At 47.0% G+C, this 13982-nt stretch overlaps 1 protein-coding gene across 7 annotated transcripts in view; it reads right to left on the reverse strand.

The window, feature by feature from the left end:
* The window catches only part of LOC308676210 (zinc finger MYND domain-containing protein 11-like), a gene marked incomplete at its 5' end in the record, with an annotated part of 221583 nt that overhangs the window by 121352 nt on the left and 86249 nt on the right, over positions 1–13982 (reverse strand). For 4 of the 7 annotated variants that reach the window (XM_081341989.1, XM_081341990.1, XM_081341988.1 and 1 more), the window contains one exon: positions 10357–10518. The exons of the other annotated variants lie outside the window; for them this stretch is intronic. In XM_081341989.1, the coding sequence (XP_081198115.1) occupies positions 10357–10518 (162 nt within the window). The remainder of the gene's footprint in view (positions 1–10356; positions 10519–13982) is intronic. 7 annotated transcript variants of the gene reach the window in all.

Below are 13982 nucleotides of genomic sequence, written 5' to 3' on the forward strand. Positions count from 1 at the left end.
ACTCCTCGCCGACGGGCGTCCTCCTCGTCAACCCGAGCCGGCCCGAGAACACCAAAGTGGCCCGGACGGCCCGAAAGCAGCAGGGAGCGCCACGCCAGATACGAGCAGCCCAGACGCTCCGGAGAAGGTAAAAGAACGGCGGGAAGAAGCAGCCGGAGGGCAGCAGGGCCAGCAGCCAGCAGCCGGTCGCTCGAAAAACACAAGTCCAGACCACTGCCGGCTTCGTCAGCCTCCGCGTTGCCACTCTGCCACTCACCAAAAACCCCAATCCCATCTCAGCAAGCCATAAGGCTTGTGAGGGGCTCCCAAGGGACGCCTATCAGCTGGAGCTGGAGCTGGAACTCGCGGAGCTCAGCCGAGCACGTCCGCCATCTTGGGCATGCGTAGTTTAAAAATCCTGCCAAGTCCTGCTGGAAAATCAAGTCAGCATGCCCATAAAGCTCGTCTGTGGAAGGAAGCATGAAGTGCTCCAAAATCTCCTGGTAGACGGCTGCGTTGACCCTGGACTTAATGAAGCACAGTGGACCAACACCAGCAGATGACATGGCTCCCCAAATCAACACAGACTGTGGAAACTTCACACTGGACTTCAAGCATCTTGCAGTGTGTGCCTCTCCATTTTTCCTCCAGACTCTGGGTCCTTGGTTTCCAAATGAGATGCAAAAGTTGCTCTCATCAGAAAAGAGGACTTTGGACCACTGAGCAACAGACCAGGTCTGTTTTTCTTTAGCCCAGGTAAGACGCTTCTCACGTTGTTTGTTGTTCAGGAGTGGCTTGACAAGAGGAATACGACATTTGAAGCCCATGTCCAGGATCCGTCTGTGTGTGGTGGCTCTTGATGCACTGACTCCAGCCTCAGTCCACTCCTTGTGAAAGTCCCCAACACTTTTGAATGGCCTTTTCCTGACAATCCTCTCCAGGCTGCGGTCATCCCTGCTGCTTGTGCACCTTTTTCTTCCACACTTTTCCCTTCCACATAACTTTCTATTAATGTGCTTTGATACAGCACTTTGGGAACATCCAACTTCTTTTGCAATTACCTTTTGAGGCTTTCCCTCCTTATGGAGGGTGTCAATGATGGTTTTCTGCACAACTGTCAGGTCAGCAGTCTTCCCCGTGATTGTGATTCCTACTGAACCAGACTGAGAGACCATTTAAAGGCTCAGGAACCCTTTGCAGGTGTTATGGCTTAAATAGCTGGTTAGAGTGGGACACTTTGAGCCTAGAATATTGCACCTTTTCACAATATTCTAATTTTCTGAGATTGTGGATTTGGGGTTTTCATTGAGCTGTACGCCATAATCGTCACAATTATGACAAATCACGGTTTGAACTATCTTGCTTTGCATGTAATGAGTCTATCTCATATATTAGTTTCCCCTTTTAAGTTGCATTACTGAAATAAATGAACTTTTGCACGATAGTCTAATTTTTCAAGTTTCACCTGTATAATGAATGGGGTACTACAGGAAGCAAAGATGCCTCAAACCTGGAAAGAAGCCAACATTGCACTACTACCAAAGGAGATTCAGGAAGTCCTGAGGATAAAAAAACTGCAGAGCAATTTCTTTGTGTGGATGTATGGATCACAACATGTGAATAAACATACACACACTTGCAGAAACCAGAAAGTGTAGTCACTTGACATTATTTTCAACTTAATTCACAATGCCCAAGGGATTTTCCTGTTTAGTGGCTGAAGAATGACCTCTGCTTCATTAATCTTCTATTCAATTCTCATAGCAAAAGCATCTCAGGAAGGAGATGTTTGTGCAAAATGACAGAAAATGCAGAGTACCTTTGGACATTTAGATATTGTGATCTGCCCCTGCCTTCTATGGAGGGGAGCAAGTACATCAAGAAGTCCTTTCTATAGCTAAACTTGTTTCCCAAAATAAATTGTGGGAATGGCCAGCTTTTGGCCTCCCAAACTTCAGCTTTCCCAAACATTTCTTATCGGCCTCTACGTGAATTACAGTGATGAGCACACTCTCCTGGTTCGCACCGGATGGCATGTGGGAGGTTTGGGAAACACTATGATAAAGCTTTCACATATATATTTTAGTATCTAAAAGAACAACCTATTTCCTTTCTAAGATGGCGGACGTGTCGAGCTGAGCTCCGTGAGCTCCGTGAGTTTGGTGTGGATTGGTGGTCTTGGGGGGCGCCCTTGGGAGTGCATAATGCCTCCATGTTAGGGCTGGGTGAACAGACTGCTTTGCCATCCTTGCTTTTTGGGGCATCGGTGCCCTCCATATCGGTGCGAGGGGACTGGAGGTCCTGCTTGGAGATCATGACTCTGGCTCTGGCTCCGTTTGAAATGCCGCAGCTTGAAATGCCCGATCAGCTGTTTTTCGGGGCGGATAGAGCCGCGGCTTGAATCGATCAGAAACGGCTTGAAATGGCTGTAGGAACTGCGACGGGAGTGAATGCTCCAGCCTGGAACGCTTGGAATTGGCTGGAGAAGCTGGAGGAGAAGCTGGAGGAACTGCGGCAAGAGCGAATGCTGCCGGAGGAGCCGTGGCTTGAAAACGCCCAAGTCAGCTGGTTTTTGGGGCGGATAGAGCCATGGCCCCGAATGGCCGGAACAACTGGAGGAACTGCGGCACAGGCGAAGGCCGCAGCGTGGGTAATGCTGCGGGTTGCGGCGTGGGTAATGCTGCGGGTTGCCCAGCGCAGAATCCTGCATGGCAGCCCTTCCACAACGGTTCTTGCTGCGGACTACCAGGCGACAGAGACCAGTTTTGGGGCAGATAGAGACACGGCTCCGAATGGCTGGATTAACTGGAGAAACTTCGGCATGGGTGAATGCTTCTGGAGGAGCTGGGATATTTTTATCGACTCCTCGCTTGCTCCTATCTGCTACCTGCTGCTATCTACCCCCCCCCCCCCGCTGGTTCAAGAGCTACTGCCTTAAGAGATCTGAGGCAGCTTTCAATCATGGCCTGGAGTTACGGCTTCCAAGTTGGGCTGGGCTTGCCTATCACCCATATGGAGTTGGACTCTTGTATGCTGTTTCTCCTGTCCCCCATAGACTCAGGAGGACCCGGGGTGAAGAGTCGCTGTGAGAGGGCGGCTCAGTTTCTTTTCATCTACAACCCTCCGGATGTGAGAGATCTGTTCTTTCTCCCTGGATGGGGTCTCCATCTACCTCCCAGATCAGCCTCGAGGTCGGGGTGAGAGATCGACTGCTGTCTGTTTCTGGGGTACCCAGCACAAGTGAGAGTTGTGCTGGACTGGCGGTTTTGGACTCATATACTCCTCCTGATATGACATCATCTTTCAACATCTGACTGCCACTTCCCGAACTCACATGGCCAGTCATGGCACGCTTACGTTATTCTGACACGGACTTATACGCCCTCAGGGGTACTCCCCCCTCCACGGTGCGTCCCGCCTTCTTTGTTACCTTTCCTCTTGATGACGGGCCCAATTGTTGGGACCCTGAGAGATGGTCAGGTATGGATTGGGGTCTCCAGTTTATTGTTAGGAAGAGACCCCTGATCTGTTTTTAGCAAAAAATTTTAAGGGGTTAAGGGGGAGGGCCAGGTCCAGGATTGATCGTGCAGGGGGGGAGCGGGGGTCGGTTGCCTCCGGAGCTCTGGAGCGAGTCGTGGGACTACCTATTCCCACGACGTTAGGGAATGGCAGCAGGTGTACGAACAGAGGGCCGTATCGATATCCGGGAGGGCATGCCCGCTATTTACAAGTGGTGAGGCGCTCCGACCCTCTGTTTTCGCCCCGAGGTCCCGGGAGTGAGGATGTGCAGCCACCTGAGCTCCGGCTGGTGTACTTGAACGCCAGGTCTGTTGTTAATAAGGCTCCTCTTGTCCAGGAACTGGTTGAGGGTGAGCATGCGGACCTGGCTTGCATCACGGAGACTTGGCTGGGCCCAGAGGGTGGTATTCCTCTGGTTGATCTTTGCCCACCAGGTTTCCGGGTGCTACACCAGCCTCGGGCTCAGGGTAGGGGCGGGGGAGTGGCGGTAGTTATGAGGGAGACCTTGTGTCCGCGGGAGGCCACCGTTCCCCAGATAGTCGGGTGTGAGTCTCTCTTTCTGAGATGTGGTCCTGGTGCGCAGTTGGGCTTGCTGCTGGTGTACCTTTCGCCTAGTCACGCAGCAGCAGCCCTGCCTGAGCTTCTCGACATCCTCTCAGGGTTGGTGACTGAGTTCCCCAAACTTATAGTTTTGGGTGACTTCAATCTACCATCCCTGGGAGGATCATCTGAGTTAGCTCGGGAGTTCATGGCTTCCATGACGGCCATGGACCTGACGCAAGTAATTCATGGACCGACTCATGAGGGAGGCCACACCCTTGACCTGGTTTTCTTATCTGGACAGTGGTTAGATGATCTTGGTGGGGGCTCCCCAATTGTTATGCCCCTGTCATGGACCGATCATCATTTCCTGCGGCTGGTCTTCCGTTTTGCCACTCCCCGCCATGGGTGTGTGGAGCCAATTAGATGGTACCGCCCCAGGCGCTTAATGGACCCTGATAGGTTCCAGGCAGCGCTGGGACCCCCACCTGCCTCCGTTGCTCACAACTTGGCGAATGCCTTAGTGGAAGCCTGGGAAAGGGCAGCCACGGAGGCACTTTACCGAGTTGTACCCTTGCGGCCCCTGACTCGGCGCAGATCCCAGCGAGCTCCATGGTTCTCCGTGGAGCTTCGGGAGATGAAGCGTCGGAGACGGGGCCTAGAGAGCTGTTGGAGGTCCAGCCGATCCGAATCCGACCGATTGCGACTAAGAACCTATATGAGGTCTTATCTCGCAGCGATAAGGGCGGCGAGGTCTAACCACTTCACTACCCTTATCGCGTCCGCAGATAACTGCCCGGCCGCCCTGTTTAGGGTGACCCGCTCCCTCCTTAATCAGGAGGTGAGGGAGGAACCCTTGCAGGGTCGTGCCGAGGAGTTTAGTCAACATCTGTCGGACAAAATCGCTCGGATTTGGACCGGTCTGGACTCCGACTGGGCAGAGTCTGACGATCAGGACACGGGCGGTCTTGTCGATATTATCTGGGAGGAGTTTGATTCTGTCACTCCAGAGGAAGTGGACAGGATTATGGGGAGGTTGAGCTCCACCACATGTTTATTGGACCCGTGCCCTTCCTGGCTGGTTTATGCGGCTCGGGAGGGGACACGAGGCTGGTTCCAGGCGGTTATATCTGCCTCTTTGAGTGAGGGTAGTTTCCCCGCCGTCTTGAAGGAGGCGGTGGTGAGACCTCTCCTCAAGAAGCCTGCCTTGGACCCAGCTGTGTTAAATAACTTTCGTCCGGTCTCCAACCTTCGCTTTCTTGCGAAGGTTGTCGAGAGTGTGGTGGCGCATCAGCTCCCTCTGGTCCTGGAGGAAACTGATTATCTGGACCCGTACCAATTGGGTTTCAGGCCCGGGCACAGCACGGACACGGCATTGGTCGCTCGGATCCGGACCGGCTTGGACTCTGACTGGGCAGAGTCTAATGTGGAGGAATCAGGCGGTCTTGAGCACGTTATCTGGAATGAGTTCGACCCTGTTTCCCCTGATGATGTGGACAGGATCATGGGGAGACTGAGCACCACCACCTGTTTGTTGGATCCGTGCCCCTCCTGGCTAGCTTATGCGGCTCGGGAAGGAACACGAGGCTGGTTCCATGCAGTAATAACTGCTTCCTTGAAGGAGGGTGTCTTTCCTGCCGCCTTGAAGGAGGCGGTGGTGAGACCCCTTCTCAAGAAGCCTGCTTTGGACCCGGCTGTTTTAAACAACTACCGTCCAGTCTCCAACCTTCGCTTTCTGGTGAAGGTTGTTGAGAGTGTGGTGGCGCATCAGCTCCCTCTGTTCCTGGAGGAAACTGATTATCTGGACCCGTACCAATCAGGCTTCAGGCCCGGACACAGCACGGAGACGGCATTGGTCGCGCTGGTGAATGATCTCTGGAGGGCCTGGGACAGGGGACATTCCTCTGTCCTAGTCCTATTAGACCTCTCAGCGGCGTTCGATACCATCGACCATGGTATCCTGCTGCAGCGTCTCAGGGGATTGGGAGTGGGAGGCACAGTCTTTCAGTGGTTCTCCTCCTATCTCCTGGGACGTTCGCAGTCGGTGTTGGCAGGGGGCAGAGGTCGACCTCGAGGCCTCTCGCTTGTGGAGTTCCTCAGGGGTCGGTCCTCTCGCCTCTCCTGTTCAACATCTACATGAAACCGCTGGGTGAGATCATTCGTGGTTTTGGAGTTGGGCATCATCAGTATGCTGATGATACCCAGCTTTTTATTTCGACCCCAAACCACCCCAGTGATGCCCTCGACGTGATGTCCCGTTGCCTGGAAGCGGTTCGGGTCTGGATGGGGAGGAACAGACTTCAACTCAACCCCGACAAGACTGAGTGGCTGTGCATACCGGCATCCCGGGATATTCAGAATATCCCATCTCTTTCTATGGGGGGGTGAGCTATTACCCCCTGTAGATAGGGCTCGCAACTTGGGAGTCCTCCTAGATTCACGGCTTACTTTGGAAGATCACATAGTGGCCGTGACTAGGGGGGTCTTCGCCCAGGTCCGTCTGGTGCGCCAGTTGTGGCCCTATCTAGACCGGGATGCCCTGCGTACGGTCACTCATGCGCTCGTGACCTCTCGTTTAGACTACTGCAACGCTCTCTACATGGGGCTGCCCTTGAAGACCACTCGGAGGCTCCAACTGGTACAGAATGCAGCCGCGAGAGTTGTGTTGAGAGTCTCCCGACACTCCCATGTTACACCTCTGCTCCGTGAGCTGCATTGGCTCCCAGTTGTCTTCCGGGTGAGGTTCAAGGTGCTGGTATTGACCTACAAAGCCCTACATGGCATGGGTCCGGAATACCTTGGGGAGCACCTGCGGCCGGCATCAACTTCCCTCTGCCCAATACGCTCCCACAGAGAGGGTCTCCTCAGGGTGCCACCGGTCAAAGAATGCCGACTGGTGGCCCCCAGGGGGAGGGCGTTCTCTGTGGGCGCGCCGGATTTATGGAACCGTCTTCCGGTTGAGCTCCGGATGGCGCCCGACCTTCGTTCCTTCCGGCGTGATCTAAAGACGTATCTTTTTGAACAAGCTGGCCTGGCCTGATGGGAGGGGGTTGGGTTTTTATTACTTTTAAATGCGTTTTAATCTATTTAAGAGTTCTGGGCACTTGTTTAATCTTTTTTAATTTTTGTATTCTGTCTTTTTAACATGTATTGCCCTGTTCACCACCCTGAGTCCTTCGGGAGAAGGGCGGTATACAAATAAAATTAATAAAAAAAAAATCTTGTTTTTGTAATGATCTCATAGGCACCTGAGTAGTTCTCACTATGTATCCAATTATCACTATGTATCCTTTTTGTTTGAGATTGATGGGGTTTATGTAATGTTGTATTTGGTATTCAGAAAGAGGAGGTGAATAAAAGTTCAGCGGGCAGTTGCAATGACTGATGAAAATTTGATAAAGCAAATTAGAAATCAGGGTCCAGCACATATCAAACGGATATATCTTGCATTGATAGAAATTGACTCAGAAACAGAACTTGTTAAAGATTGTATGATAAAATGGGCCCAGAATATCCAAGAAGTTATTACAATGGACATGTGGGAAAAGATTTGGGTGAGGAATGTAAAATTTACACAAGCTCAAAATCTAAGAGAGAACTTTTATAAAATGTTTTATAGATGGCATTTAGATCCTAAAAAGTTGGCAAGTATGTATCCGAATTATCAACCAAAATGTTGGAGGTGTGGTGATGAAGATGCAACATATTTTCATGTATGGTGGACTTGTAAAAAGGTTAAGGCCTTTTGGATAAAAATTTGGTGGAATATGCAGAAGATTTTCAAGCAAAGGATAAAGTTTTGTCCGCAACTCTTCTTGCTGGGAATAATTACAGATGCTACGGTTGTGGACACTAAGTTGATGTTGAATTTAATCACGGCAGCAAGACTTTTAATAGGTCAGTATTGGAAGAAAGAGGAACTGCCGACTATAGAAGAATGGACTTTAAAGGTTTCCGACCTGGCAGAGATGGCAAAGATTTCGGCTTACTTGAAAGATCACTCGCAAGAACGTTATTTTATGGAATGGAGAAAATGGGTTGAGTACATTCAGAACAAATATAGGGTTAAGAAGTTTTATGTAGCATTTGAATAAGTCTTCCTTCGTTTTTTCTCTCTTTATTTCCTTTTTTTTCTTTCTTTTTTCTTTTCTATATATATTTGATATTATTAAGATTTGTATTATCCTGTATAAGCTAGAGAGTGATGGATTTTAGAGTTTATGGTTGTTAGTATATGGTTGCTTATGATTGGTTTTTTTTTTCTATACCTTGTATTTAGCTCTGGGAAGTCGGGGGGGGGAGGGGGGGAGGGGTAGGGAGGGAGGGAGAGGGGAGGGGGAGGGGGGACTGTTAAAGATAAACTGTATGTTAAAACTTTTCAAAAAAAAATATATTAGGAGATGCATCTAGCCAGTATAGAACAGGGTACCAAATGACTAACACAGTGTTTGCCAGGTCTAGGACAACTCGCCACAGTCAACTTGCCACTGCCAAGTCGCTTCTGCCCACTCACCGCCTCCAAGTCACTGAAGAACAACACATGGCCAACTCAGCACGCCACTGAGCCAAGCTCCAGGCTGAAGAAGCCGGGACAGCGGCAGCAGTGGGCAGGGAGGGTGGCAGGGTGGTAGCAGCCATCCCATTTTCACACAGCCCACCACCACTGCCCCTGGCCTCTTCAGCCCAGAGCTCAGCGTGGTGGCAGTGGCGGCAGCAGCAGGGTGTGTGAAAATGGGATGCCCCCAGATGCCACCCCCCTGCCGCTGCTGTCCCCAGCCTCTTTGGCTCGTAGCTTGGTGGCAGCAGCAGAAGTGGCAGGGTGTGTGTGTGTGAAAATGGGAAAACCCTGGCTGCTGCCACTCTGTGCTCTGCCTACCCACTTGCTTGCCCACCCACCTGGCTCTCCCTCTGGCCACTTATGGCAAGCTGTCCATGTGGAATTGTCTTGTGGCGACTTGTAGGCTGCAAGTTGGCAGTGGTGAGCTGACCGCGGTGAGTTGTCCCATTCTGATGTTTCCCAACCTTGGCGATTTCCAGGTTCATGGACTTTAGCTCACATGCTGGCTGTAGAATTCTGGGACTTGAAGCCCACATGCCTGGGAATGACCAAGGTTGGGATACAATGGACTAAGAGAAAGGCCTGCATGGAGTTTTGGCCAACTACTACACTGTCATGCGTCTTGATCTCTCATACATGTTTTTGGAGGAGGGGGTTTTTTTGTATTCAAAAATGTATTGTAAAACTTTTCAATAAAAAAAAATTCTCATCTCTCCCCTCTGCTATCCCTACACAAACTATATCACACTGAAATCCAGACATTATTCAATTCTTAAGGCGTTTTTTAAAAGGAGCACAAAAAAGGTGATTTTGAATGAAAAGCACCTAATTCCATAGAAACGTTGGCAGTATGTGACAGTTTAATGTGCAACACTTGAATAGAATTGCCTTTGGTGAATTTCATCCCACAACCTTCGCAAACATCTGTAGCTTAAAATATAATATGAAAGAGATAAAGAAAGAAATATTTTAATGTTGTGCAAGTCACCCTGGAGAAAATTTTATTTAAAGGTTGGTGAAAAAGTCATTAAGAATTTAATTAATTACATTTATAAATAAATACGTTTGTTTATATGTGTAGTGTATTTTCCTTAAATTGTAATGCAAATGTTCTGGAGTCCTGACAGAAATTAGGCATGTGAAGCTTACATTTTTAATAACAATCTATTTGTTGGTATTAGAGAAGAATCAAGAAAAATGTGGTGTGAATTTGGATATGGTTGGACAAATGCAGAGAGGATTTAACATCCAGGCAAGTGAAGAAGCAAAAGCTTGGTGCATCACTCTGGTTCCAAGTTCTATGGATGTTATGAAAGGATGGACTTGGAAGAGTGGGGTCTATGTCCATCAAGGCAATACATCTTGGACTCATTTTGGATGAGATAGGGAGGGCAAGGTAGTCCTGCTAGTGAAATGAATGGGAATTAAGCACCTATACTACAGTATTTCCTTAGATATGGCCAAAGCCTGTTGAGGATTCACATAGAGAATTCTGAAACTCCAGGTTATGGCACAGAAGGATTTTCCCAGGCCAATCCAGCAAAACCTTTAATGACTGCTTCAAGGCAAGGATTTTGGGTAAATGCTTTTATTTCACCAGTCTTGCCCAGGCACACCCAGATGTCTGCATCTGCATTGAACATATGGACTGTCCTTGCAATAGGCAAAGCTGGATGTTTCTCCTTGCCAGAAACCTCTTGAAACTATAAATAACAAATACCAAGCCTCTATTCAGCACATGAAAGCTCAGAGGTACTCACCCTGCAAACTGGGCATTGCCAGTGACTACTGCTGTCTCTAAGCCTGAACTCATCAGATAAACACTTGGAATGATACACACGAAAACACAGGTCACATATCAACACCTCTCCAGGCAAATGGCATTCAAAACAATACCAGTCATGAGTTTCTGTTTCCCAGTCCTACAAAAAATACAAAATAATTTGATAGAACAGTCTGTCAATATCTGAAACAGCCATGTACAAAAAAGTATATTTCTTGAAGTCTAGAAATGGTTAGGCATATTAAAATATGGTACCTTTTTCATGGATTATACCTTTTATTTTTTCTTTTAAATTCTACTCCATAAACCTCAAGCATGCTGGCAACTAAAAATGCTATGCTTTTAGCTTCTAATAGTTGCTGAGGTTTAAATCGTGGAATGAGTGTTTCTTTTTAGCAGCTTGAACACACTTTCCCAGCCATTCAGATAAAGAATTCCTCTCCCCCTACAAATGGTTTCTTGTCTTACATACTACAGTATAAGATAAATTCTGAATTTCAATGAAGCCCCAATTAGCTTTATCTTCTTAAATGAAGGCAATGGAACTCCTTCCTCTGCTTTAGGAAAATAAATTGTAATATTCAACCATCTGCTACTCTACTGGTCCTCTCCTGAGTTTGGTCTCTTTTTTTCTTCTGAAAGGGCAAATAAAATCCCTCTCCAGATGTGGAATTCTAAGTAACATAGGAAACCTCATCAAGTGCTCATCAGAAACAATTTTGGGAATTGGTACCCCTTTTTCCAGGGTTTCATTCCATTTCATGTTTGTTTTTTAGCCTGGAGCAGGAGGAACAGGAGCTGTCACTGCTATTCTCTACCCCAATTTGTCTACAGCAGCTGTGACATTTCTTCTGAATGCATCAGTTTATCAGTAGATCCTACAGTGGATCTTCTCTGACTAGACAGAAGAAACAGCTTTAAAAAGGCAGCAAGAGCTGCTGAGGTCAGAGTAATATGACAAAAATCCAAAGCAATGCATATTTTATTATTTGTTCCCTTTGTCCCTCCCTGAACCCCTGAGGTTCCTCCTCCTTTTATTTCTATAAGCATGTGCAAAGTGCTGGATCATCTGCAAAGGCATGCTGAACACAAATGAAAGAAACCTCTGTTCCTCAAAGTTCAGACAGGACTCCATTCTACACAAGTGTCACATAAGCAGGAAAATGCCCAGCATCACTTGTGAAATTACTTATACATAATGGCCAGTTTTAAATATGTTTAGCTAGAGGCTAGGACTCTAAAGGCTGTCCTTCCTGTTTCCTACTTCTAGATCAACTGAAAGTACTTTGTCATTTGGTTTTGCTTTGATTTTTATATATGTTTTTTTTCTTCATTAAAATATGCTGAGTTGTATGAGAATTTAGAATAGAACAGAGAATACATGAGAATTGACCCACTAAACAGCTTTTCCAACCTTCAGGGGCCTGCAGCTATATTGATCTTACAATCTGCTCCCAACCTCTCAGTTATGATGGTTGAATATTCTGGAAATTATAATTTTAATATAGACATGAGGTTGTGGGAAACAGCACCAGGCCAAAGCAAAGGTTGTTGCAACAACAGAACACTCCTGCAAATTAAATGGCACAAGACAAATGCTGACAAGTTAAGGTTTGCAAACTTGCAGGAATGTACAAACAGAGCAGAACAAAACACAAATCAACTTTAAAATAAGGCAAGTTCAAGCAGCTTCATGATTTTTTAAACATACCGTTTGCAATTTGATTTCAGTGACTCCAAATATTGGAATTTTGACCTAATTTCAGTCTTGGTCAGGGGCTGTGGTCCTTCAAATGTTTGCAACTGTGTAAATGAAGCCTAAAAATACGATTTCTCAAAACAATGCAGAAAAAGTAAAATTGCCTCTTTCCATCTCACCGATCTCCTAATTTTCCTCATATTGGGCATAATCTAGCTAAATGAGCATACCCATTAGTATAAATGTTTCCAAAGAGTAGAATTAATTATGATGCCCTTCATCTTCTAATGCTCACACACATTTAGTTTTTACTGTCAATTTAGTTTTTACTGTCACATATAAATAATGTGCATTAATTCAATTCAGAATAAAGCTGTAAGGGACCTTGGAGGTCTTCTAGTGCAACTTCCTGCTCAAACAGGAGACCTATACCATTTCAGACAAGTGACTGTCCAGTCTCTTCTTAAAAACCTCCAGTGATGAAGCACCCACAACTTCTGAAGGCAAGCTGTTCCACTGGTTAATTTTCCTCACTGTTAGGAAGTTTCTCCTTAATTCCAGGTTGCTTCTCTCCTTGATTAGTTTCCATCCATTGTTTCTTGTCCTGCCCTCTGGTGCTTTGGAAAATAAGTTGATCCCTCCTTCTTTGTGGAAGCCCCTCAAATACTGGAATATTACTATCATGTCACCCCTAGTCCTTCTTTTTTCTAGACTAGCCATACCCAGTTCCTGTAACCGTTCTTCGTATGTTTTCTTCTCCAAGCCCTTAATCATCTTAGTTTCTTTTCTCTTCTCATTACTTGAACTAAAAGTTGAAACCATGCTCAGTGAAGTCTCACTCAAAAAAACTTACTTACTGGATAGTAACTAAGGCTTTTATGCTACAAATAATTATTAAATAGAAGTTCTAGGGCAATGTTTCTCAATCTTGGCCAATTTAATGGCTTTATGGCTGGCTGGAGACTCCTGGGAGTTGAAGTCTGCACGTCTTAAAGTGGCCAAGGTTGAGAAACATTGTTCTAGAGCAGACATGTCAAACACAAGGCCCGGGGGCCAGATCCGGCCCACGAAGTGGTTTCATGCGGCCCGTGAAGCCATCCTGGAAACAGTGAGGGAACGGCCCCCACTGCCTTGGCCCTGGCCCAGAGACCCTCCTTCTGCCAGAGACCCTCAGATCTGTCCCACTCCTGCCCAGGCCCCCATAGGCACCCTTGATGCGAATGATGTAGAGCTGGCCATGCCCACCCAGTAGGCCATACGCACTCTAGCCACGCCCACCCAGTAGGCCATGCCCACCTAGGCCATACCCACCCAGCCCCTGAGGGCAACCGCAATGCTGATGTGGCCCTCAATGAAATTGAGTTTGACACCCCTGTTCTAGAGGCACTTTCCAACTGTAGGTCAAGCAGTCTAATGTAACTCCAAAAACAACACATATGGTACTTTGGCAAGACAGGATTATTAAGTATCAACATACCAACAATTTTATGTAGCCCCTAAGGCCCTGGATACCCTTTTCAAGTTCTGCACTGCTTTGGGTGTCAAAACGTTTTGAGCTCATTTTGATTTTTTAAGCTTAAGGATAAGTACAGAAACCATAAGATTCTTGTTATTCGTTGAAAGAGTGAGTCTTCCCAAAACAGTAAAAACTGCTTTGTGACATAAAGCACCTCAAAATCACTAATCCTTTAGGATGGTAATTTTAAATACTTATTTTACTTTTATTTATAATCATATGTGGGTTATTAATGCAATTTCTTTATATTAATAGGGAGATTTTCCATTAGACCAAATAAACAGAGGCTCCACCCCATGTATAATCAATCTAAGTCCAACTTAAATGATCAAACCTTTTAATCTTCTTCCAATTACACAGTAACTGAAATCTGAGCCTCCACAGACAC

The sequence above is a fragment of the Vipera berus genome (assembly GCF_964194415.1).
Source record: "Vipera berus genome assembly, chromosome: W".
Classification (NCBI taxonomy): domain Eukaryota; kingdom Metazoa; phylum Chordata; class Lepidosauria; order Squamata; family Viperidae; genus Vipera; species Vipera berus.